Genomic DNA, 26790 nt, shown 5'->3' on the forward strand with positions numbered 1-26790 from the left:
TAGATTTTAGGTGATATATTCTAAAAGCAAACATTCCAAGGTAAAATACACTGCTTGCACAGCAAAAACATGTACAGTACTTGAACCGATCCGAGATACGCTGAGATATGGGAGGATCCATAGGTGCTTTTCAGACAGGGCAAGCCAATGTGTACACGTTCCTGCAAATATTAAGACTTTTGCATTCCATACTGCATATGCACATCTGTAGCTCAGCGAACAGGCTGACATCATTTAGCGCCATCTGCTGTTGGCTGCCAACACATTCTAAACATTTTTGCACATATTTTGTGTTCAAACAGTCAAACTACCAAATAGCTTAAGACAAATTCTGGAGAACTTAAACTGATCTCGAGTAGAATTTAAATTATGGAAATCAGTTTTAAAAAATGGCACGATGCAAGCTAATGTCAGTCTTCACATGGTAACTTGTACACATTTTCAGGCAATCAAAAACTCCCTTTAATCCAATCATATTCGTACTAAGGTGCATCATCTCCTCCAATTGCATTTCTGGTGTCTTTAAGAACAAATGATTACCGTATAGAAAAGGGAAAGATAGCACTGGAGACTCACTGTAGTCTCCCATACAAGTTTCACCCATAGTTTATACATAGCTGACTGCTCATGCATGCTTTAAATGCATGGCGCTTGTCCCCTTTCAAATCAACATGGCTTTACATTGGTTTCAATTGCACTTGCCGCTTAAAGATAAAGATGGAATATATATATATATATATATATATATATATATATATATATATATATGGTATAGGCAGTTTTTCCCTTCTTGTACAGGTCTGAACAATAATGCATATCCCACAAGTTGCCAGGCAACACACACACAGGCTCTTCCAAGAAAACCGCTGGCAGAGGAAGTGGGAGGAGCTACATGTTGAGGTCCGGCCGGCTCCTCCCTGTAGTCTGTCACTGAATACATCGGACATTAAACCAGCTGGCCAAATTTGCACCCCCCAAGGAAAAGAGACTGACAACACGATAAGCACTAATGCACCGGCCAGCGCAACTGGCTAGCCACTACATTACCCCAGGCAAATACGATTATTAGACTGAAAAAGAGGGCAAGGTTAAGAGGACACGATTAGGCCGAGGGGCCTAAATATCTTCTCCCAATCTAGGTGAGTGTATGAGGATACAGAGAGGGTGCAAGTCAAGCCGACTGCTGACTGCTACCTCCCAGCTGGAGAAAACTATGGAACACTCCCTGGGGAAATCAGTTTCCATAACCGTAGACTATTATGTGGAATCACTGCATCTTTTACAAACACACACACACACAGACACACACAGACACACACGTTTTAACAAGAGCGGATTGCTTGTGATATCCTGAACACACTACGAGGCACTGACAGGACCCATGAATCTGTGTGTCCGTTCCATTGCAGTTCTTTCTTAGCTCTGATTCAGAACTGAATTCACAGCCAGCTGAAATATTCCACGGCTTAGGTCCCCCAATACATTCTTAAAAAAATAAAAGCCCCTGTTTTTGAGGCTGAACTATTACTTTTAAGACCTAAAGTATAGTATCTACGACTTGAGAACACACACGCTGCATTCGGCTGAGAGTAGACAAAAGCCAATATGAGCATCAGGGTGCTTGAGCATCATCTTCCTTCATTCCTCCTGCCTGAAGGAATCCACACTGCAGAAAAGGTCCATCTGATGGAGGCGTCAAAATGTCGAAAATTATTTTACAACGCGTTCTTTGATTCATGGGAATTCTTCCAATTCCGTCGCTGCTTCCTGCTGTGACAGAATCAACTGAACAATTTTTGTCTCAAAACAAAAAAATAGAGCTCTAGTTGTATTTGAGTTGGAAACCGTTCATATAAATGTACAAAAAAGCCATCTGTCTACAAAAAAAATGACACCTGATTTCCTTCAGAATGTGCCTTTTCAAAAGAGTATTACATAATCTGCTGGAAACTGCCATTTTCTCCGCAGAATGCCCCAGGGAGTGATAGGAAGGTGGAGCTGACGAAGGAGCTGCCCGATTGGTCAGTTGGCAGCTGAGGCTGCGAGAAGGCGGAGCTACATGAAGAACTGCCCGATCAGATTGGCCACCCCCAGGAGGATGAGGAAGCTGTGGAAGAGGGCGGAGGGCCAGCGGAGCTCCCCGAGGCGGCGGAGGGATATCATGTGTATGAGCGAGGGGAGCACGAAGACCAGGGCGAGACCGCACAACGCCCCCGAGTACCTGCGCACACAAACAGGCCCTCCTTCACAAACAAGTCCCATCAGCCGCTCTTAGCAACACGACCACAGCATCTATATTAACTCTCATAATGCCAAAATAAATACCAGATTACTGTACAACGGCAGCGTTATTCTGTTCTTAATTAGCTTACACTTCTATTTTCAATTTTTCCTTTTTTTTTTAGAGGGAGGGCAGGAAAATCCCTTCTGAATTTTATATAACAGTATTTATATGGAGGAGCATCCCAAAGAGCATCCTGCACTACATGAGTGGTGAGTAATGGCTTTGAGGGCCATCACAGCGCAGTCTGACCTGATAATGGAGCCGATGTTGGGGTAAAACTTGGCCATGAGGACTCCTGCAGCCACAATGATCACGTTCAGGGTGAAGACATGGAAGAACCTGGGGGGTGGGGGGGTGGGGGAGACGGGGGTGCAGTCATGAGCCAGCATGAGTTTACAATCTAAAGCCAATGAAATTCAAAAACCAACCACCGTGTGGCAGTGTTTAGATGCAAAGATCATCACTATGCATGTTTAGTGTCTAAAAAAGTGTCACAAAAAGTGTTTTGTGCTATACACTTAATACATTCGGTATTGATGTCCTATACAAACCTTCCTGTACTATAGTCTGTGCCCATACCCATACAGGTTGATTCTAAAGAAGATGCTAAGTAAAAACCTCAGTCTTATTTAAATGAACGTGCTTTACTTTATGAGTGCTACAGTGTCTATTTTGGGTAGTCTCTCTGAAGAGTCTGGGTATTTTTGTTGCATGCACTGTCCCATACTGAGAGCACCTTCTCTCTTTTATAAGCTTTGACTGTTGTGCACGAGTCTCCATTTCCACCTGAACTATAACCTGTGCCCATATCCAGGGTAATGTTTGCCCTATATAAACCCTCCTGTACTACAGCCTGTGCCCATACCCAGGGTAATGTTTGCCCTATATAAACCCTCCTGTACTACAGCCTGTGTCCATACCCAGGGTAATGTTTGCCCTATATAAACCCTCCTGTACTATAGCCTGTGCCCATACCCAGGGTAATGTTTGCCCTATATAAACCCTCCTGTACTATAGCCTGTGCCCATACCCAGGGTAATGTTTGCCCTACATAAACCCTCCTGTACTACAGCCTGTGCCCATACCCAGGGTATTGTTTGCCCTATATAAACCCTCCTGTCCTATAGCCTGTGCCCATACCCAGGGTAATGTTTGCCCTACATAAACCCTCCTGTACTACAGCCTGTGCCCATACCCAGGGTATTGTTTGCCCTACATAAACCCTCCTGTCCTATAGCCTGTGCCCATACCCAGGGTAATGTTTGCCAAAGATCTGGCCCATCATCTGCACCCGGACCAGGTAGCCAAGCAGCGGGTAGACCGTGGTCATCTGGAACAGCAAGAACGCCCGAGCCACGAAGACCAGGACATCGCTGCTGGGAAAGTTGTCCAGGAAGTTCTGCAGACCAAGAGGAGAGTCGGGAGTCAGCTGCGCTGCTGCTGCTGCTGCAGAAACACCCGCCTCTCTCTTCCAGGAAAAGGCCATCAGGGCTCGTTTCGCCTCATTTAGGCGCCCCATTCCCGGCACTGCGCGTCTCAACGCGTAATTGGTTAAGCATGCAAAAGCAGACAGCAATAAGCAGCGCCGCGGCGCAGCTGTTACTTCTCCGGTGTCAGTTTACTGGAGAGCGTGGAAGCGAGGACGCTACGCTACGCGCTTCGCTGAGGCGATGGGAAACGGCGCGTTACCGGCTCGATGCAGTCCTTGGAGAGCGGGGGGGACGGGAACGAGCCGAAGATCAGGACGCCCACATACAGGTAGGTCAGGCCCACCAGCAGGTAGGCCACCGACAGGTCCCGCACCTGAAATCACAATCACGTTCTGAGTTCTTCACCTGGCCTCGCAGAACTACCACCATTCCCCAAACATTTCCTGGACCTCCTAACTATCCGCTCGGCTGGCAAAATCTTTACGAGGACCTTCCTGTCGATGAGTGAACAATGAACAGGAAAATAAAAACTGGCACACTGCACATGACAACACCGTGTACTAAACATAAGGTCAACAGGTCACCAGGTTTAACAAAAACACATATTTCTGCACTGGATTATTCCATTGCTGGAATCTGCTGAGTTTTCAGTACATGTCTAGTGTGCTGTGCTGTGACTGGTGGTGACTCAGCTGCCAAGACGGTTACATAAGGGGAAGTGATAGGGCTGACAGGATCATGCTCACTCCACAATCCACAGTGGATAGGAGGAAACTGTTTTGTCAGCAGAAGAAATCACACCGCTATTTACAGCTTCACCAGCATAAGCGGATTTTCCTTTTCTTCAGCAAATAAGTCTATCGTTAAAGACACCTCAGTCAAGGGCCCATTTTAATTTCATATTAATAACTCCCATTTTAATTTCATGAGGCAAAATTGTTTATCATGCTGTATCCAACTATGGAGAACATCCAGGAAGGCACACCTGATGAGTAACAACTTTCCTGCATTCCATGAAATTCATAAGTCTCAAGAATGTGGTCTAAATTGACATGTTGCTCTTGGTCATAGATAGGGTAGGGTAGAGCTGTATTACAATGTTAGAATGAAAACAGCAAACGGTAAAGTAAAAAGTAAACCAGTGGGCATGTCTATACTCAGCTGATCTGGTGTCCGTTTCTCTGTCTCAGTGATGGTACAGCTGTATTAGAATGGGAAGAGTAAACCAGCGGTTGTGACCATACTCAGTGTGTTCTGTTACTCAGTCTCAGCGTTGGCACGGCTGTATTAGGATGGGAAGAGTAAAGCAGCGGGTGTGACCATACTCACAGCGTTCTGATTCTCTGTCTGAGCGATGGCACGGCTGTACTAGAATGGGAGGAGTAAAGCAGCAGGTGTGCCTGTACTCACATTGTTCTCTTGGTGTTTGTTGTTCTTCATCAGTGTGATGATGCAGTTGTGGATGAAGAACGCCAGAGTGAGGACTCCAGTCAGCTGCGGGAAGAGCAGCCTGAACTCTGGCGTGAGCGTTCAAAAGAGACGTGAGAACAGGTCATTAACACACCCCAGGGAGGCATAACAGCATGAAGGGAAAATATGGAAATAAGACCACTCTTACATCTACACTTCTAGCCATTCTGTGTCTTTTCACTAGCTGGCTCTGAGTGCATCACAGCCACTGATCATACTGACTGTACTCCTCTGATTTACATACTAACACCAACATCATTTCTATTCTTATTACAATGATAACCCATCATTGATTATGATTATTCACAGTGAATCTAATGTTTATATGTTCCTCCCTTTCGTTGCTTACCCCTTATTTCAGTACAAACATCAGTGGGAGAAATGACACATTTTCACTGGGTAGGGTCATTACGCTTGGGGAATGTCTTCAGAAGTACTGGAACATTATCCTCACAATCATAACAATCCCAGCAACCAACCGAGGTCCCTCCAGGGTGAGGGGGAGGGGGAGGTGACACATTTTGCAGTGAGAGACGAGGTTCATGAGCGTGACTGCAAGCCTCCTCAGATGCAGAACTGAGAGTGCTGAGGCGTCTCCCCGGCAGCTGACAGCGAGTCATCGCTCTGACTGGGGTACCTGGCACGAAGAACTTGGACGAGTCGAACCAGTGGAACTCCAGGTGGAAGCCCAGGCGAAAAGCCTTCAGCGTGACCAGGAAGATCAGGTAGACCACCGATATCGTACCTGAAGAGAGGCACGAGCGGAGAAACTTTAGGGGATAAAACTTCACATTCAGGAGCTCCTCCATCATAGCAAAAATGAAAGTAATACATTGCAATTTTTACACATTAAGAATTGTAGTGAAAAATTCTCAATTGCTTTCAGTTCAAGACGATTTTTTTTTTTTTTAATGCAAAGGCTATCAAAGCATGTAGCCAATGTCTATATGCGTAGCACTAACCTCGATAAAATCCTTTCCTAATTATCCCAAAAGGACTAACCAGAGCAGAACGATTGTCCTGAACTCCTTACAGCGTGGCAAACACTAAACGGATGCAAAGGATGCTGGGAGAGCGGGACCGCCACGTACCGAGGAAGGTGAAGCGGGCGAAGAAGGAGGCTGAGCGGAAGTTGAGGAGGGGGAGGAGCAGGATGATGAGGTAGAAGGGCACGGTGTTGGTCTTGCTCCACCAGCGGTCGAACAGGGGCGCCCCCGTGCCGTTGCTGCTCAGGTAGAACAGGCTCACGCTGCAGTTGTTCCCGTGGTCCTCGTTGGGGAAAGGGCAGATCACTGGAGGAAGAGGACAACCCGGGGCCACGAGGTTCAGACAGAGCGGGGCCTCGTCACAGCCACCTGGCTGCACTGCGCTATGAACAGCTAGCGCCTCTGGTGTAGCTCCGCCCTCCAGCGGCAGTACCTCCCTCTCTCGCCTCATGACCAACTCCTGTGCCTGGCGCTCTACCATCTTCTCTCCAATGATATATATAACATTCTCTGCCTGAATGTCGTATCACTGACAAACTGCCTTCACCTGCCTGTCCCAACACCCTCATAGCCTGTCACATGACTTCCACATGCCAATCAAACCGCCTCTACCTGCCTGTCCCGAAACCTACACGGCATGTCACATGACTTCCACCTGCCAATCAAACCGCCTTCCATCCACCTGTCCTCCAGCCTATCACACTTCCTACACCTGCTTGTCACACGACCTCCACCAGTTGCTTTATAAATTTACATCAAGTTGCTGTGACAGTAAAGAACTTTGCTTGGTCTCTGATGAAAAAACACTGGTCATACATACTTTCATTGTGATACCAGACAGTTTTTACTTGTTTACTTCAAATTATATAAAAGGTCTTTCAAGCCCACAGTTCGGAAAGTTCTCTTGGGATTGCAGAACTGCTTCTTCTCCAAGAACTGGAAACCCTCCATACTGAGCACAATGGTTTCTCATTCATTTGCATCACAACAAGATGACTAACAAATGAAACAGGAATTCGGCATGGACCCAAACCACTGTGACCTCGTCAGGTCACATCTGGAATCAAACCAGTTTAGTATTGCACTATATTAAACTGCAGTGCACTGTTGAGCTACACAAATGTACAAATTGTATGGACATAATTAAATGGTCTGTAATTAAATATTGATACAGTGTGGTCATCAGTTTTGATGCCACTGTCCTACACACCTAGTTCTCTGTCCCAATCAGAGTTTATGCTAACATTACTGACACATTTTGACAATTATCTCTGAATAAAATGTGACTGACTGGAGGTGTGCATGTGATTTCGTTTAATCAGACCTTTTATTAAACATGCTCTCACCTCGTTCCGTTCCGTTGGTCCCAAACTCCGAATCTGCCATGCTGACATTGTGAGCGTAGTCTGGAAAGAAGCAAACTATCATTAAGATTCTACAAAAAAGACCTGTGCTGCTAACAAATAAGGCAAAATAAGTACACTTTCAATGCAGTTTCAATAACGTGTAGCCAAAATTAAATGTGGATCTTCGAATGCAACCGCACAAACGATCACCACTGTAATGGACCATAACTTACTGTATATGAATTTCCCCGTGTTGAACAGGAAGTTGGACATGAGGACCCAGTAGACCACCATGGCACCGATAAGGGACACCATGGAGAACAGCAGGCTGGACCACTGGCCAACGGCCCCAAAGTAATATTTACACACATCAGGGAACTCCCAGTCTGAGGTATCTGCGTATTCTGGAGAACAAACAGAGCACAAACAGAGAACAAACAGGAAAACACAAAGGTCAGAATGCCTGATCCAGGCCTTTAACCCTTTGAAGAGTAAGTTTCTGGAATTATTTTCTTTCAAAATTCTAAGTCAGTGTTCCGGAACTCCATTACATTCAACTGCCAGTAGTGATCGTTACATTAGAATTACAATGTTCAATGAAGAACATTCTAATAACATACTTGTGATCTTACATCTCGCAGGGTTAATATGCTGACCTGTTACACTAGTTACATATGTTCGTGGGACGTGGCCCACACCACAGCCTGGAGAGGCTGCAGAAGACAATAGAGGAAGGGGAAGGACAGCACAAGTCACACAAGCCTTCATTTCCACAAGTGTGAAATGGGTCCAGAGTTAAAAAGAAACATTTTCTTCTGGTTGTTAAAATGTTATTCATTTTGCTCGGTTAAATAGCTGCTATGTGCTTGCTTAGGTTAACATTCTGAAAACAAGTTCAAACAGTGCGAGACCAAGGTTCAGTGCATTTGACGTTCTGAAGTCTTCCATTTAATGCTCATCTTTAATGTTCAACCAAGGCCCATAAAGACATCACTTTATATTGATGCAATACAGCTCAGAATAGCTCAGTTCAGCTAAACCGCTGCTCAAAGAAATGGTTTGCGGTTTGCAAGAAACTAAAGAATCTGTGAGGTGTAGTTTAAATAAATCTTCTGATTTGGACGTGGAACTGAGAGAAGAGGATTGATCGTGATATAATTGTTTGCTTTCCCACTTAACTTGGCCAACTTTATCAAATGTTGACTTAATCTTTAGCACTTCCTTCCTCTCTGAATGTCTGAATGAAAATTTAACATTTAAATCTAGTTTGTTCAGGCCGTTATCTCCCATTATCTCCCACCCCTACTGCTCCAAAAAAGTTGCTTCACTGCTGGTGGCCACAAATCACAGACATGGAGCGCGAGGCGCTGCTCGGTCCGGAGTGGCACTCGCATGTGACCCTCCGGACACGTGCAGCCAAACCCCACAGTGAGCTACCCAACACGCAACGTCATCTCACCGTCCGCCTTCTCACCGTCACGACAAATTTATACGATAGATAAACCCCAACCACCCCTAAAAACAGTAACATTGCTCGCATGCGAGTTTATTAAATGAAATACCTTAGTGTTCTTTACATTTTTTTAAATGTGCATTTTAATGCGACTAAAGAATACTCACACTACTGCTGAAATTAACCACATTTTTACTTTTAGAAAAGAGAATGACTTGCACCTGGGTGAAAATCCAATGACATGAGAAATGAAAAAGAAAACAGAGTGAAATGAACGGGAAAGACATGTTCTCTTACGTATTGACTTGGGAGACTTCAGTACTCTGTAGCAGCAGTACAGTGTCAATAAGCCCATAGAAATCAGGATGATTATGCCTAAGGTGAACCCTGCCTGAAAGAGATAAGAAATCACTGAGGGATGAGGCAGCCAAGCCCTGTCCATTCTGTGTTATTCTGAACGATATACGATATTACACACACACATCAGGTTTATGCATTTTACCTGCTTTATGCTCCAAGGCATGCTCAGTATAGCAGTACCCATCATTGTGTTCCATATGGCAAAACTAGACGGGAAAATTCACAGATTAATGTTTAATTCATCAACGCCTCAGACATAAAGGGCAGTGTTCAGTGTAACCTCCATGATGCTACAATCGCTTTTCCTGAATTTTATCAGGTAAACTGGGAACTCAATTATCATATGCTTGTGAATAACAGTGGCAGACTGTGCTGAGTATGGATTCCGTCTGTGTGTAAACGTGGGGGAGAAGGATACCTACATGGTAACAATGCTGGGGTTTTTGGTTGTCCCGTCACCTCCCTGCACTTTGAACGCAGTTCCCAGTGGACTGTAAACATAGATCTCCCCTGGAGCAGGGATCACGTGATCTGGAGGAACCTGGCAAAGAGACCCAATCCGAATGAAAGAATGTTCCAGAATGAACACCGTTACCATGAGTACACTGTAATGGAGAGCCAAAACCAGGGATAAGGGGTATGACAACTGTGATATCAGCATACTAATAGAACATAGAGTTCATTGTTAACAAACAGAAGATTGCTGACTGGTGGATTCTTTCTTGTACTCCAGGGATCTCTACGGGAATTACTGGTTAGCAGCCAGGAAGTATCCAGCAATTGCTGGCAAGTATCCAGCAATTGCTGCCATTGATTAGTTTTGTTCTATTGGTTGTCATCAATGTACTCCATGATTGGAGCTCCTGTGTATGTGTGTGTTTTTTATTTATTTTTTAAATACAAGTCAATGTGTTATCACAGCCACCAAGTACCCATTACATTACCCCCGTGCACAACAGGGAAGAGGTGCTAAAGGTAAAGCAGTGGCCCAATCCTTGATCAGAATGCTTCTGAATGCAAACCAACTCACTGAGGAATCGATTCCTGCAGATTTGCAAGCATCACACTTTTGAGTTTACGTACATCACGGTTAAGATGGTTCAAAGGCAGAATGAAAATTGATGAATGTTGTCTGCATCTGTGACTAAAAGGCGCGGGCAGTACCACTGACAGTGAGATGGTTTAATGAAGCGCATAATGATCATAAAGAACAGAAAACAGCCATCAAAAGAATTTACTGTTGGACACAAACTCACCAAACGACTATGAAATGAGGCAAATCAAAATCATGTCCATGAGATGCAAGGGCCCTGTGATGATATTGGCTACACAGCTCTGCTTCATCTATCTGACTGGCTGCAATACTCCAGCCATCCCACAAAACCAGGCTCCAGGCTGAGCAAAAGCTGAGCCCCTGAGTGCAAGTCATTTCCTACTGTAAGCACCTACATCCCTTACTAAAGTGAAGAGGCAAAAAACCTGTAATACGAAGTTGTACCCAACTATGTCACATGGTACTGTGGGCACAGAAAGCCAACCAGAAGGGAGCCCACATCCTGGTGCAGACATTACTGCCACGGCACAACAAAATAACCTTGCACTGCTTCAGCAAATGCAATAGCTCCCTATACAAGTGGACCATATGGACAATTAAGTGAACAGTGAAGCGCACCAGTAATCTGTCAGAGGAGCCGGTGAGGCGGCCGTAGTAGTGCACTCTGCTGCTCATGACCGAGGCCTCGGCCGACACCCTCTCCGGCACGTCGTCCTCCACGATGTTCCGCGGCTCCACGTGGAAAGGCCTGAGAGAAAGGAGAGAGGCCTTTAAAATGACTCACTGCTCACTGTGGAACATACTGGTCCGCAGAGGGGGAAAATCCGCTGGATCTGCTCATTAGCACAATTCTTCATTCAGGAAGTAGAATTAATAAGTAAAATCATCTGGCTGAATTCATGGGTGGAAGAAACACGTGGCAGGATTTTTACTTTCTGGCCCTTCGACTTTCTTCCGCTGTGAGCCTGTTGGTGTGCACAGACAGAAATGTGGCTGGTCAGTGATTGTCAAACCATTTTAAAAGCAGAAATACCAAGAAAACGGTTAAATAACTGAACAAAACCTAATTAGCAACATTGCCTTGTCCTGCCAATATGGGGGAGTGGTCTCTCAAGTGACCTCAGCAAGGACAGTGGGGCACAACCTGGACTGCAGCAACACTAAGAAGGCAGGCCCACCTTAAAAGGCTTTGATCACAAGTTATCCCAAAACAGTGGAGGAATTATCTTTGGCAGGCATGAGCAACGCTGGCTGTCGACATTGTTATATGACACTGGATTCTAGAGCAGTGCACCTGGAAGTGCTGGAATGATGATGTTTGACACACTTCAAAATTTCTCAAGTGGTGACAAAAACCACTTCCGAAAACAAAAAAAACGCAAACCTCCACCCCCACCCCAAAAACACCCAGCAACTGATGGCATTGGAAGGGGCTGGATTCGTTACACAACCACTCTGTTCAATTGCATCAGCCCCTTGAAAGCATTTTCATAAAGCAGTGTAAAAGGCCTGAACGAAGGCCCACATCATCTATTCACGTGAACGAGTCTCCCGACAGCAAGTATTGGCGGATCCGAAAACATTTCTGCAAGGCCAGCGCATCCCACGCTTGGTCCAACCACTGCCATAGGGCCCGTAGGGCTCCAGAAATTTCCCAAGCTAAAAATAGCCCTCCGATTTCCTGCTTTAAAAAAAAAAAAAAAAAAAAAAAAAGAGGCCATGGGTGGGGAAGTAATTGTTTAGGGATAAGTAGACCCCAAGTGCTTCTTCTAATAATCTTGCCTTCTGCTTAGTATTTGTGAAATGCCAGACGGGATTAATTCATAGCGACTTGTTACTGATGAGGCTTCTAACAATGTTGGTGGAGAACTCAGGGGACTTCAAAGGCTGTGACCCTCTACAGCAGCTGATAATTATTTTTCTTCTGAAGACCAATGACATTAGCAACAGAGAGAAGGATGGCTCCAAAACATAACCGGTAAACAGTCTGTGTATAGAAAGATCTTGACAGCCGTTTCCCATGCTTTTTATTAATTACATATCTCCTTTATTTAACGAGGGTAGTTACATTGAGATTGACACCTCTTTTGTAAGGAAGCCCTGGAACCTACATGTCTTTAGACTGTGGGAGAAAACTGGAGTATTCAATGAAAACCCACATTAACACGGGGAGAGCATGCAAACACCATGCAGAGAGGATCCGGCCGGCCGGGACTCAAACCCGTGTAGCAGTGGCACGCACGCAGCCAACAACCTCATTCAAATTCAGCACTTCCATCACAGGTCTAAGGACCCGAAGATGAGCAAGATGTCTAAAACACAGGCTAATCCATGTATTTCTATGAAACATTAATTTTGTCTACAACCTCACCCGTGGTTTAAAACTGCACGAACAGCACTTTGTTACAAAGGCTGAGTTTTAATAGGTGCCTTTAAATCATCAAGGTTCACGGGTGTCAGGTAAAGAACTTTGTTCAGTTTATGACAGTACTGAGAGCCAGCCTCCTCACCTTGTGCTGTCAGTTAAACCCATTTTTCATCCAAATAAAGCAGACATTTATCAGTGTAAAATGCACTGTCCCCACTCAAGCAGTTCTAGATCAGGTGGTCTCTCCAGTTAGTGCACAAGCATCATTGCAGCATTTTGATGCACATAATGATCAGATGAACACAAAAACCTGCTGAATGGCACTGATGGATCAATATAAACCACTCATAAATTATCACGGTTCAATACTGCTCACAAGAATTGTCAGAGATTAACTTTTATTGCCATAAAAATGAAGACATGGCGAAAACAAATAGAACTTTATTTGTCCCTGCTAAGAACTTTTCCTTACCAATGTAAAACTGAACCATTCTTCAGATATATTGGCAATTTGCTTTACACTGCCATTAGAACATTCTGTACACTACATATGTAAACGATGTCAATGCTAGGAGCAATGCTCCAAATACCTGAGAACCAAAACAGCTTTCAACACACCACTATCACCTTGAAGTATAGGCATTTCACAACGCATAAAGCTGTGAACATCACTGAGGAAAAAACCAAGCATAAAGTACAATGCTTCTCAGATACAGTTAGTGCAGCAGAAAAAATGAACAATGTGGGTAGTCACTGATGCGTCTGAAGAATTCTTGAAAATAGTGCGTTACCTTTTCGACTTTGGGTCTAGAGAGTCCATGACACCGCGATCTGTGTAGCCCTCTCCAGCCCTTTCTGAGGCCAGCAGTGGTTTCCAGTCATCTTCCATGATTCTTGATTGGCTGGGTCAGTACTTTATTTACAAATCATTACCTGTGTGCAAAGGAAGATACTCTCTCACAAAATACCACCGATAAAAAGGCTATCTGAAAGAGAGATATAGATGTGTTAACAAACAGTATTCAAAAAGTCCAACAACGAGGACAAAGACTTGGTGAGTCTTACCCAAAAAAAAACCTGCAAATGTTGTGTTATCATCACTGCTTGACCACATCAGGACATAAAATGCCACTGTCTTTCCAGGGCAACACACAAACAAATGGTTTCTATCAGAGAGATGATCCATCATTGATCAAAAAGCTGACTTACTGAGGAAAGGGTCAAAGGTCAGCTCACACCAGTGTTCTAACAGTGACCTGACCTTAGCAGAGGGAAAAACAACAGTGGCAAGATTCTTTTCCAAAGACTGATGAGCCAGTCACTGCTCACTGCCTCTACTGTCCTTAGGAAACAGCCAGAATACTTTAGGAATCCCTCAGAAATACCCATTTAAAACAAGCCAAATTTCCTAGATCTGCAGGTATGTGGGTATCTGAAAATCCTTCTCTTGTGAGTTGTGAAACAAGAACATTGAGACATAAAAATAACCTAATGCATCTTTCCACGCCAACTCAAGTACTCCTTTATTGAAAAAAATAAAATAAAACATAAAAAACGTAAGTCACAGAATCAGTCACAGAAATCCATTATGCACCCAGAGTAGTGATATTTTTATTAATATGTAATGGTGATTTACTAAACGTAACAATAAGCATAACTAAGAAAGGCAATTCATTACCTTTTGTGTACTGTGTCCACTCCAAACGTCACCCTATAAAAGGGGAACAGAAAAGGTTTGACTCAAGAAAAAAAGAGAAGAAAAAAGATTCAAAGGAAGTCTTTGTTGCACACCATGTAAGTGGATTAAAATGCTTGTATTTAGACCAAGCTTGGGGAAATGTGGCCAAACAATTAGGCTAACAGCAGACATGCAATTTAAAATGAGCAGCATGTCCATACCTTTTGATTATACATGCAGTCAATTTCATTACATGGGTCTGAAAAACCTTGTGTTCAATAGAATACAGCCAGTCACATCTGTAATGCATTTTAAAAAAATAATATTGGAATAGTGAAGAGTTCCAGCTGTTAAAGACAAAAGATGACTGGGGTCAAACACCACCATGATGATCTGCTGTAGTGACCCATCACTCATGATTAAATAAAGCAACACTACCCAATCCAGAACCAGCTGCAAGGGCACAGTCCACTGCAAAATTAACAATGTGATCAATGATTTTGAGGAATTCTTCATTTCCAGCCCTTTCCTACAATAAACTAAATAATAAATTATTTAATACAAAGTAACTTCTGATAATAAAATGCAAAAAAAATTGAAATATGGTCTGTACTTTTCATCTATTAATTTTCTCTTATCGTTACTGCACAAACTCAACTCCAGCTTAAATATCACGTGTTTTAAAAATCATCTAAGGACAGTGTGGACATGCTCTTGGAAAACAGCAGTAGGAAAACGTGTGGAACCTACTCGCCACTTCCAAGAAATGACTGCTAGAATTCACAGCACCTCCCTGAATTCCCCGAGTGGGAGAAGCAAGCCGTGACATTGACAGTCACATTCAACACATTCAATTTTATGGAGTGACGTCACGATCGTACTCAACAAAGTATGGTTGCAGATGTTATCTCGAAGTAATCTGTGCCATTGCCTAATTTTGGTTTTAGATGTAATAAAACATATGTAAACGTCCCACCAAAAAACCCTAAGAGCTCATGTGTTGGTTTTTTGAACAAAAAAATCGTAAGCTATTTTAAACGTCAAGAACTACAGAAGCAGGTATCAATGACCGCTTTATTAACATTTGAACAATTCGAATAATACATAAACAAAACAAAGACACTACAGCAGAGTGTTGGTAAATGTATAAATACACAAATAAAAGAATTATATTGTACGCCAGTGATAAGAAATATGACTTTTCAAAAGTGGTAAGTGGCAAACTAACGACGGGCTACTCAAGTCATGTTCCCGGCTACGCTTTCGGTGGTCCATTCCATATGCACGAATTAACGGTAGGTAACACTTTAACACACATTTAAAATTAACTATTCAACTTGAACATTCGTAGCACATTTAGCTATTTAATTTGTTGATGCACCCCAAAAGTTTTAATGACGCAAAAGCAGTAACGCCGCAAAGAAAATTGATCAACATAATTAGCTACTAACTAACATTAGGTAGCATGATTAGCCAACTATCCACTCGTCAGATGTCACCTGCGAAATGTACGGCCAAATTAGGAATTATGATCACGAACACAGGTGGTTAGCCTAAAAAGTTCAGTGCGTAGGGAAACATTTACCTTCACCGTGCGCACAAATGTTTGGCTAGCTAAATAATCAAATTCTGTGTAATCAGTTTGACTGCTATCTGGAAGGCAAATGTTAAAGAAGACACCTAATTGTAGGTTCGTATAATGACCAATCAAATTCGATTTCCAGGCTAACTTGATTAATTTCCCCTACAATTTTCTAGCAAGTGGGGCTCGTCAACTAGCGCTACTTGTGTTGTTAGCTTACGAGCTACATAGGTAGCTAACAGTACGCTACCGGTGGGTATGATGGATTAGCAAAACAGCAGACTAAAATGTTTCTTTTTTTCGATCCGAGACATTGTTATGGAGTCTTAAATCATATTTCACCTACTTGTTCTGAGGAACTAAACAGTACTTACTCTGAAACGGAGTGTGTGAAGTAGTTTAAATTACCTACCGGATAGCTACAGTCTCAGGCCAGTAAACTTGCAATTCACAAACAGCAAGCAATGTTTTGGAAATGGAACAATTCGAACGTGAACCGCACACGCTTCCTAACCGCTGTGTATTGTGGGACCTGAAGTGAGTGAATGGTCCCTGTTGCGAATTTGAATATGAAAAGTACTACAATACCCAGCGTACATATAGAAATACTGTGTCTTGTGTTCGTCAGATTTGCTGATCTTTAATAATGTAGGTCACATGACACATTGGGCTGAAAAAAGAAAGAGAGAATACATGCACCCGCATCAGATCTACACGTGCAGATGCGCGCCCACGGGCATCCATGTAGAGAAGGCGCTGAGCAGATCAACTAATCATTATGTGTTTGTAGTGAGTGACCATTATGTATTATAATTAATTTCATGACTGCCGTTGGATCAGACTTATTTTCCTGGGTTAATCAACAAGTCGCCTGTCAATAAATATTCACTGAAAACTGACTGTTTAGTGTTTGGCTTGAAAAACCTTTCGTTCTGGGGGCTACGCTTTGCATATCGAAGGAAATGTCGGTTCATTTCCGCCCTCACAATGCAAGTAGATTCTAATAATATGCTGACTGGCAGGCGAGCAGTAATTTATTTTACTGACTAGATTGTTCAGTGTGACTTCTGAGACAGCGAGATCCGAATGAGTCGCAAAGATTTTATAAAGCAGAGGCGTCACTAGGGTGCAGACAGCACCGGGTGACACCATCGGAGGGGGCTGACACCGAAATGACTGGCAATAAAATTTTTGTGCAGTGTTTTGTGTAGCGACAAGTTGAAACAGCTCATTTATCCGATGCAGTTTACTGCCGGTTGATTTAATTAGCGGTATGTGACAAGAAGCGCTTTTCCACGCAATTCCTTGGTCACAAGACTGGTGAATCAATAGCCTCCTAATTCGATTGTTGAACACGTGTTTAAGTCGTTTCATAATTTCCCCCTATAAACTCATTAACGCAATGCAGGTTTGGCTCGTTATCACCTGCTATGTCATTTAACAGTGGCCAGTTCACCAATTAGGAGCCTACTGATTGTTCTCACTCTTAATTTGGTCAGTGAAATATATTTATCCATTATGTAATTTTTCTGCAATATGGCACAATGTGAATATGGGACTTCTTCGTGGCATGCATAGCTATTTGGTCATGATGTGGGTTCAATAGGGTAAATAATTCCTCAATACATGAGAAACATCTTGTTACAATTCTGGCTGTTGTAATTATTTTTGGAAAAATAACCAGCAAAGCCTACAGGTGAACCCCAGGATCGAGTTTGTGAACGACTGTAGGCTACTTAAAAAAAGTTAAAAACACATGACAACGCGAACGATATAATAAAACCAAGATAATTGATAGAATGAAATACCTATTCTAAGTGGTGCAGCAAATTGGTGTGACCTGCAAGGCGTGTATGGGACCATCAGCTCTCGAACTCTGTAGCCTTTTCTAGATAACACTACGGCCGAAGAAACTTGCGAAATGGGTGTTTGAATAACCATCAGACGCAGCACTACACAGTGTTGACTAATTGAGATGTTGCAGGTAACATCGGGGTATTATTTTAAAATGTTAATGATTGCTTAACAGATGAGGATGGTGCATCAGCAGCTTGATGCTAGAGTCTGAATTTCAGGCTCAAAAATTGGGCCGTAGAAACCACAATCTATGTGGAAATTATTTCTCATGCTCCGTTCCTGGTCAAAAATAATAGGCTACCTGTAAAGCTGACTAATGTCGCATAATAAAACGGGGCTATTTTACAGCAAATTGTTTTCAACGTCGTTCTGTTTCCAGGACAGCCTTGCTACTCAGTTCGATTGGTAGAAAGGGACGAGGTTTGTGGGAGAAAAAAATTCCCGCCATTTCCTCCAATGATTGTGCTCGTTTTCTTCCCGCTCTCAGTCCACAATTTGGAGCAGTAACTACTCGGGTAGCCGTCAGTTGGAAACACGCCACGCGGTTGAGCTTCCTCGGATATTTCGGGAGGTAACACTAGTTCATACGTTTTTTGGCCGTTTCTATTAACTATTTCTCACCGTTTCATTCTCTTAAAAACATAGAAAAAATGTGCACACCATCTCAGACTAGTTCCATCCTTGCATTTTGACCCTTCCTATACGGTATAATAGCTATAGCTAGTGGTAGCTAGTTAAGATAACGACGTCGATTTTTTTACATGCTACACATTTTAACTTTTACAGTCTATAGAATTTGAAAGTGTAAATGGTGAGTACAACACCGTCCTAGGCATATTAAAATGATAAAATAGTGTAATAAGCTAACTGGTTGAACTAGCTAGGTTGTGTAGGCCTTCTCATAGCATAGGCCGTAACTTGTTAGGTATGAGCCATTTATGAAACTCTAATATTAGCAGTTAAGGCAACTTGAGTAAGTAAACAATTTCATAATTTGGTAACATTACAGTTTCATAGTAGTCCAATGGTCAACTTGAGACTCGTTGCCAAGCTGGCTAACACGAACAGTATCTTATTTAGTTAACCAAGTTGGTCTACCGATGCGGTCAAGCAAAAGAGGGTAAGCCGATGGCGCTAGCGCTTTTTAATTGACTCGTTTGCAAGGTGCCGTGAGCTCAGTCCAGATGCCTATTGTTAAATATGCTTTAAATTTAAAACCAGGTTTGGCTTCCTCTGTGCAGCTCGGAGTTTACATGGATACGTTCTTGCTAGCGTGGTAGCCACCAATTAAGTCTAATTGCAAAAGAAACAGGAAAAATCCGTTGTGATTTTACAACTATCCACGTTCAGTAGCACAGCAGAATTCTTGCTTGGTTAGCTAGCCGTGCAGAAAAATCTTACCATGTGCTTGGCTATGACCCGCAGATTCTTACTATGCGGTTGAAATGCAATTAAAATGCATTTGGTGGAATTGAATTTTCCGTATGGCACAACACTGTAACATTTGCCATGAGTTACAGTATATATATTTTAAAAAACTTTTGTCTGGTTGAATAATGTTTGCTCTTCTCCACACATACAGAAACCATGGATGATTGGGAAGAAGAGGTAGGTAGAGATCTATTGGATAACTGCTAACTGCTCCTGTATGACGAGCGTTATGAAAACCGCCCTGCCATATTATAAGTCTGTACGTTAGCTGATTGCGAAATTACTGCCAATCACAAGGACATGAGTATTTACTACTAATTCACATGGTAAAGATTTTTTAATAAATATGTTTTAAAAAATAGTAGAAAGCACAGCTATTTGCTGCTTTACAGTGGGTCTTTTATTGTGCCGTAACCTGAGTCTATTTATTTGCAGGGCACTGGAACTACAGGGAGTTACCAATCAAATAACTGTAAGTTCACCAACAATTAACAGCGTGGCATCATGACATTGCCAGTAATACAGCTGAGCTGATGTCTATATTTAAACTGTTTCATATATTTTCCATGCATAGTGATGCAAACTTTGCTCACTTTGATACAGACCTGTGGTTTAGTTTTCAGTTGCTGAGTGCAGTGTTCAGTTGTGCACTTGAATGAATATCCATGTAGCTTTGGTTTGGGTCAATTACAATTTCCTGAATTAAACTGGAATTCATTTAATTAAAAAATTCATGAAGAACATGATGAACTTTTTGCAATTTGTGTTCCTGGCTCAGCATGTGTCCTGTAGAATGTGCAAGGTCTTCTACTTGAGATGTGCTGCAAGTATAAAATGCTTCACTTTGGCTCTAACCAGTGCATCTCAAGCCTTGTAATAAGTCTTTGAGTTGGGAAAATGATGACAGCTACTTAGTCTTTTAGTTGGGAAAATGCTGACAGCTACTTAAGTGTTGCTATTGGAGGCATGTCTGAAAGAGCCTTTTATTATCCCTCAGCAAATGGAGTGAGCTCATGGAATGGTGGTGGCTATCAGAGCAAAGGCTTCGGAAGTCAAGAGGGTAGGAGGCATGACTCTTGTCGGTGGCTTTTCTTGTGGGGCAACAAGGTGTCATTGCTCATTGCACCCGCTGCACCTTCTCCGAAGCGTTACAGGGTGTGTTATGCTGCACTCACATATGTAGTACGTCACAGACCGCCAGGCTGCTCTCTGCCCAAAGTGCAGTTGGGTAAGAAATAAGCCTAGCTTTGAAGCTTTTTGTTTCAGTTCATAAACAGTAGCAAACTCTACGTAATGCAAACTTAGCCTGCTGCTCTCATTTGGAACACTTTTATGAAATGTGAAGCTTTTTAGTCTTGCAGATTAGTTTTTTGTGTAAATTTGTGATCTATATGCCGTTGTGTTCAGACAATGCTGAAGGTGGTTCCTGGGGTGGGAGAGGTGGTTTTGGAGGGAGAGGTAGAGGTGAGTTCATTTTTATCACGCATCCGTAATGATTACAGAAATCAAATTAAAATCCTGCCAATGTGTTATTCCCTTTCACACACCTCCTTTTTGTAGCCTAAATATTGGGTTCCCACAATCTCTGGGAATAACCAGCCTGATTCACTTTCATAAATGAATAGCTTTCTGTTCTTGACATGCATCTCTAATTTGCAAGGACCTCTGTTTGCTGAGTCCCAGAAGTTCAGAATTTTCTGAATTCTAATTAGCAAACTGCACTTAGGGGTAAAGTTTGCTGTTTGGAAATCTTGCATGTGTATTTGTGCAGGCGCAATATATTTTGAAAATATTGCTTGTGAAGTAAGAGTTTCACTCAGTTTGATCTTCTAAGTATGTTTTTGTTGCACTTTGATAAATTACTTTTGAGTAATTTATCAAAAATGACAGATTTTAATGATGAAGCCTGCATTTTCAGTGGCGCTGTCCTTCATGAACAGACCAACCGTACTCCATTTTCAGTGGCATTGTTCTGTCTCCCAACAGGCCGGGGGTCCAGGGGAGGGGGAGGATTCAGGAACGCATCAGGTTTTTATTTCTCCTCTTTTAGTCTGAAGTTGTCTTGTAACATCAAAATGTGGATATAGTTTATGTGCCTCCGTTCTGAGCTGACTGAAAATTAGTGATAATGTTTGTTTCCCCCACACTACAGGAAATGAGGACTCTGGCAACAATGATGGTGGGTGATACTTTAAGTTTCTTGCAGTGTAAACTACAAGGTTTGCCTTGACCGTTTGAGATTTAAGGTCAAGGCAAAGTTTTGAACCACAAAAGTCTCTTTAAATATTTATTCCAACAGCTTTTGTTTATTGTGGTGCAAATCTGGGGGCTCAAGTTACCGGGGGGGTGTACTGTGAAGCGAGATAACGAGGTATCACAAAACTGACTCACTATAAATGAGGATATATCGCTATGGTAACGTATTCTGCATAGCTAGCCTGGTCTGGACCTCTTAAACCTCTTGAAGTTTAGTTGGCCTACTCTTAACTTCGCTGTGACCTTTCTTCTGCTGTCGTTTATCTGAGCCATTTTTGTTGGTAAAAATGTATTTGAAACTTAACTTCTTGACCACGAGTGGTGGCCTATTCCATTGGTAATTTGAAATGAAGTATAGCCTATGCAAATAATTTCATTTTGTTTCTTACGTTACACTACTAAAAAACTACATTTTTGTGAGTGAGTGACAGAGTGTTGCCAGATACGTTTTCTTTAATCACTTATCACTTCAATCCCTCTACTCCCATCAGAGAGTAATGTTTACTGTGTGAACTGGACTTAATGTGTTCATGGCTATGAATAACTGTTACAAAATGAGTATTGTACCTTATGTGTTTTGTAGTCGTTCCAATGACCTTCGGTATGCATTATTGTACGTCGCTTTGGATAAAAGCGTCTGCCAAATAAATGTATTGTAATACGTCACCGCCCTTGCCTTTAAATGTAAGGCTGGCTAGCAGTTTGTTTTGCCTAAATAAATTACATTACATTTACATTTGAGAGAAATTGATCATGACAACGCTAAGCTACGTGCGTTATTGATTTTAAAAGTGGTCTACATGCCGTGTAGGGATATTGTATCTGCTCAATGTAGGAGCTTTAATGCTTAATGCCTGTTCGGTGGTTTTATTCAGGACACAGTGCAGAATGATTGATTGAACATGAACATCCTGTCGTAATTTGTTTCTCCTCTGCCGCACCTGGCAGCATTAAATTAAATCAGTGAAGTAAAATTTTAGACCCGCTCTTGCTGTGTCCACCTTCGCTCACATCATTATGCCAGAGAAAAAATACTCATAACTGGCCAGATCAGCTGCATTTTCTGTCCATTTGTCCGAGTTAACGTTACACAACTTGCTTTGCGTATATTTACTCAGATTACTGACTTACTGTAACTCTTACTGGCTAACGTTAGCTTGCTTAGACAGACGTGATCTGCTAACCTTAGGCATTGCAACCACTTGCTAACTAAAAGAAAATGTCACCAACGGTATTGTTAAAACTGTTTTAAAGCCAGAGTGGTACCGCTTACTGTGCAAGTTTAATTCGTTTTTCTCACCTGTGCTCATTTGGGACGACAGTGGCCTTTTATTTTTTTACCTTTTCTTAAATAGTTGCAAGTTTTGGATTGCTTTCACTAACTGGATAGTTGTGGTGTTGGGTAGTAATGTTATGGAAACGACGATTTGCACCCAGGGCAGTGACGTGGCAACTTTAGCTATCTACTTAAATACATTAATCTTACATTCATCTTTATTAAGATGCATTAAATAAATGCATACAGTGCCTGTTTTGTGGGACTACATGCCCATCTTTCTTTAATAGATGTGTTCTTTTAAAATTACATGCTTAATTGAATGACAGAATTTGAAACTATTTTTCATTTGGACAGATGACTGTCTAATTCTGGCTTTAACTCTGTCTCTGGCTTAACTCTTGTGCACTGTGCAAAGCTTCAGTAAGGTTGCCCTTCATGTTTCATTGCTTTCCAGCTGAAGGAAACTCTTGGAATGGTGGGGACGCCCCGAGATTTGGTGGCAGAGGCAGGGGCCGAGGCGAGTTCCCTTCCCTGAATTTCTTGCTTTCGGCTTCCTTCAAAAAGTCTTTAATGCACTGGCCTTTGTAGGCCAACAAATTGGGCTCTAGAAACTGAGGGGAAGCTGAGGAGCAATGCTGGTTCATAGATGTCTGAATTATTCAGAATAATACCCACACCCTGTCATGTAAATAATGTACTTTGTGGTCTCCCACAGGGGGATCTGGGGCCAGACGAGGTGGAGGATTTGGGGACTCCAATTCAGGTCTTATTTTCTTATATTTTTTGTCATTAATTGTATACATTGTATCATTGACCAGTTTGGGCTGAACTCATGTTTAGTTTCTACTGGTATTTTTTAAGTGTGACTCATCTATACGTGAAGGTATTGTTCAGACATTTAAGAATTGGCTAACCCTTGCAGTGTTTTCAAACGCAGTTAGTCATTTAAATGTATCTCTTGTTTTGTCTTCTGCAGGGGTTGATGACTACGATGAAGGTATTTATTTGATGTACATTTCCTCTTGGCAGCCTTAATTTGCTAACAAATAATCTCACTAAGTTGGTCACAAACCAGTGGTTTGCATCTGGTCAGTGTTGATTGAAATAAAAACATTACATTACATTACATTACATTACAGGCATTTAGCAGACGCTCTTATCCAGAGCGACTTACACAACTTTTTACATAGCACTTTACATTGTATCCATTTATACAGCTGGATATATACTGAAGCAATGCAGGTTAAGTACCTTGCTCAAGGGTACAACGGCAGTGTCCTTACCCGGGAATCGAACCTGCGACCTTTCGGTTACAAGCGCAGTTCCTTACCCACTGTGCCACACTCCGTACATAAATCTGAGAACGCAAATGCTGTAGTCTGTAGCCAACCACGAGTGTTACATTCCTGGATCTGGAAAATGAGTTATTCAGAGAACTTATTTGGATGAAAATAATTTGGAGCTGTACTGCTGGCTAACAATAACAATGTTAACTTGGCCAGCACCTCTTCACTGTCTTGCTGTCATGTTTACCTGGCGCTGTTTGTAAGAGAAACTAGATGTTTTATTCCTCCTTTATTTAACGGGCAGGCCAGCTTACCAATCCCTGACTTCCAGTAGAAATTTCCTTTTCCCAAGTCTCTCATCCTAGTACTAACCATCACGCGCCTGCTTGGCTTGCACCTCTTGACAAGAGAAGGATCCAGGGTCCTAAGGGTGCTGGCTGACAATGGCAGCAACACAACAAATACTTAAGCTGCCTTTGAAGCCTTTAACCTGATGAGCTGGTCCTGCTGATCAAAATGCAGCTTGGACTAGGACCTCTAATTGACCCATAATGCTGCTCTCTAGCAAAGCACAGGTTTTTGGTTTGGGAATGGTTAATAATGCTGTTGCATTGATTCATTTTTTATTTTATTTTTTTCACCAGGAGGATTCAGAAGCGACTCTGGAGGGAGAGGGGGCCGGGGTGGGAGAGGGGGCGGCCGCGGAGGCTTCCGTCAAGGTAGCTATCCAAGAGCAGCTGATGGCGGACAGTAAAAGTCAGTGATGGTTTGCACCTAGCTTCCAGGGGTTTAACCAGTCCAAGGCAGTGATTCTGCTGAAATTCAACTCTCTTCCACCCGATGGCGCCAGATTTGTGTTGCATGTTGACATTCAGTTGTATGCACTTGCTCAGTGCTGCTTTTATTTCAAATCCTATGGTGAAGGAAACACAATTACCACGAATTTCACTGTAAAATACCATGAATACTTGAAGTGAATCCTTTTTTTTATTTTTTATGCTTTCCGTGATTATCTGAGAAACACTTCTGTCTTCAGACAAAAGTCTTTGGCCAGCTATACCAACATAGCCGCTGTTCTTTGGGGAAAAACTGGGAATCGTGTGGTTTTCAGCGGAAAATTCATAGCTGTGCCAAATGATTAAGTGTGTGTGACGGCAAGAAAGTGCTGTTTTCTCTTGTATGCCTTTTAAATATAGCCAAGCATGTCCCAAATGGGAAATTCATCATCAGTTCTGCTTTTCCAAAGAATGGCAAACCATTTCATTTGTGGGTGTTTTCAGTTAGGTTTATTTACCTTTGGTAAAATCTGTTGAGCACAGGCGTATATACAGGAGATCTTTTGAGGACTAAAATCCATTAGGACAGTGAACCAATTGCAAGGACCTACAATTGACCTTGAAATGTGCATTATAAAGGATCTACATACCTGTTCCACCCCACTGACCTTAAAGATTTGCTTGTAGAAACCATTTCAGCTGTGATTTCTCATTGTGTAGATTCGACCGAGGAAGGTAGAGATGGCGGAGAAAATGCAGGTGAGAATTGAACTGCCGTTTCACAGCCGTGATTTAATGTGGATGAAACAATAGTGTTGAGGGCAGAACCAAGGCACAGTGAACTGGAAAATGGACCTTGGCGTGTGTATTGTGGAGGGCATCTTTAATTGGCAGATAGGGCATTTCCAGTTTTATTAGCAGTCTGATGGGTGTCATCACTAGCTGGAGATGAAGTGTGGCATCTGCTTGTGCTCAACACAGCCTTCCACTTTCTGCCCCTCAGGTCCCAAAGTGATCTACGTGCCTCCGCCTCCCCCTGAGGAGGAGAACTCCATATTTGCTCACTACGCGTCCGGGATCAACTTTGATAAGTACGACAACATCCTGGTGGACGTCAGTGGGGACAACCCACCTCCCGCCATAATGGTGAGTGGCACTGCCATCGGTCTGGGGCGCCCCCCTGCCTCTCTGAGCGAGGAACACTGGATCTCCATCCCTCTCCCTCTCCCCTGTAGAAATTTGAAGAGGCAGGCCTGTGTGAGACCTTGAGCCAGAACGTTGGCAAGTCGGGCTACGTGAAGCCCACGCCCGTGCAGAAACACGGCATCCCCATCATCACCGCAGGGCGGGACCTGATGGCCTGCGCGCAGACCGGTTCTGGGAAGACGGTCAGTCACCACCCCCCCACCCCCACCCCATCCCCGCCGGCTCCCAGAATGCTAAGTGACACCACAATTACATGGTCTTAATGTACTGCTGACTGCTTGAGTGTCTGGCGGTCTGTGATGTTTAATGCATGAGTAAGTGCTGTGTAGGCCTGCCGCGGCTGCAGTGGATGGAAGGGATGGGGGCTGATGGCTCTGATTTGTATTAATACGAGTGCCTGCTGTATGACTAAGAGCCAGTTGTGTTAATACTTTCTGTTCAGTCTGGAAGATGCAGAGTTAAACGTGTTGCTGCAGTAAATGACACATTTCCTTTTTCTAATGGGTATTCGTTATATGTTATGTCTGCAACCCTGTTAATTGTGCTGCTGCCTGTCTTGGCCAGGACGCTCTTGTAAAAGAGATTTTTAATCTCAGTGAGACTTTTCCTGTTTTAAATAAAGGTTAATAAATAAAATAAAATATTTCATGTGAGCTATGTAGCCAAGCTATGTCGGGTGCACATCAAA

At 42.8% G+C, this 26790-nt stretch overlaps 2 protein-coding genes across 11 annotated transcripts in view; one reads left to right on the forward strand and one right to left on the reverse strand.

Annotated features, from left to right (window-relative positions):
* On the reverse strand, positions 1-16588 carry slc38a9 (solute carrier family 38 member 9). 4 transcript variants are annotated; one of them, XM_035392383.1, is made up of 17 exons: positions 16424-16587; positions 14430-14462; positions 13543-13684; positions 11002-11131; positions 9752-9870; positions 9472-9535; positions 9267-9360; positions 8173-8229; positions 7750-7920; positions 7517-7576; positions 6276-6476; positions 5822-5929; positions 5125-5231; positions 3974-4087; positions 3535-3683; positions 2534-2623; positions 1-2221 (listed from the first exon to the last, which is right to left on the reverse strand). In XM_035392383.1, the coding sequence occupies exons 3-17, from the start codon at positions 13638-13640 to the stop codon at positions 2056-2058; spliced, it is 1728 nt and encodes a 575-aa protein (XP_035248274.1). In that variant the 5' UTR covers positions 13641-13684; positions 14430-14462; positions 16424-16587; the 3' UTR covers positions 1-2055. The 4 variants fall into 4 exon arrangements, with proteins under 4 accessions (XP_035248274.1, XP_035248277.1, XP_035248276.1 ...); XM_035392386.1 differs by having other exon boundaries at positions 2056-2221; positions 13543-13686; positions 14434-14462; positions 16424-16588; XM_035392385.1 differs by lacking the exon at positions 16424-16587 and adding an exon at positions 16015-16063 and having other exon boundaries at positions 2056-2221.
* The window catches only part of ddx4 (DEAD (Asp-Glu-Ala-Asp) box polypeptide 4), a 15159-nt gene continuing 4468 nt past the window's right edge, over positions 16100-26790 (forward strand). The window contains exons 1-15 of one of the 7 annotated variants that reach the window (XM_035392377.1): positions 17600-17618; positions 18356-18439; positions 19451-19476; positions 19735-19771; positions 20297-20359; positions 20707-20763; positions 21286-21327; positions 21452-21478; positions 23289-23351; positions 23550-23597; positions 23811-23831; positions 24765-24839; positions 25617-25655; positions 25900-26042; positions 26132-26284. In XM_035392377.1, coding sequence (XP_035248268.1) covers positions 19456-19476; positions 19735-19771; positions 20297-20359; positions 20707-20763; positions 21286-21327; positions 21452-21478; positions 23289-23351; positions 23550-23597; positions 23811-23831; positions 24765-24839; positions 25617-25655; positions 25900-26042; positions 26132-26284 — 789 coding nt within the window. In that variant the 5' untranslated portion in view covers positions 17600-17618; positions 18356-18439; positions 19451-19455. Of the gene's footprint in view, positions 16120-16696; positions 16801-17573; positions 17619-17819; positions 17996-18355; positions 18440-18660; positions 18680-19450; positions 19477-19734; positions 19772-20296; positions 20360-20706; positions 20764-21285; positions 21328-21451; positions 21479-23288; positions 23352-23549; positions 23598-23810; positions 23832-24764; positions 24840-25616; positions 25656-25899; positions 26043-26131; positions 26285-26790 lie in introns of those variants that run through there. The other 6 variants (XM_035392376.1, XM_035392382.1, XM_035392379.1 and 3 more) reach the window with 6 other exon arrangements.

Source organism: Anguilla anguilla, chromosome 14, assembly GCF_013347855.1.
Source record: "Anguilla anguilla isolate fAngAng1 chromosome 14, fAngAng1.pri, whole genome shotgun sequence".
NCBI lineage: Eukaryota > Metazoa > Chordata > Actinopteri > Anguilliformes > Anguillidae > Anguilla > Anguilla anguilla.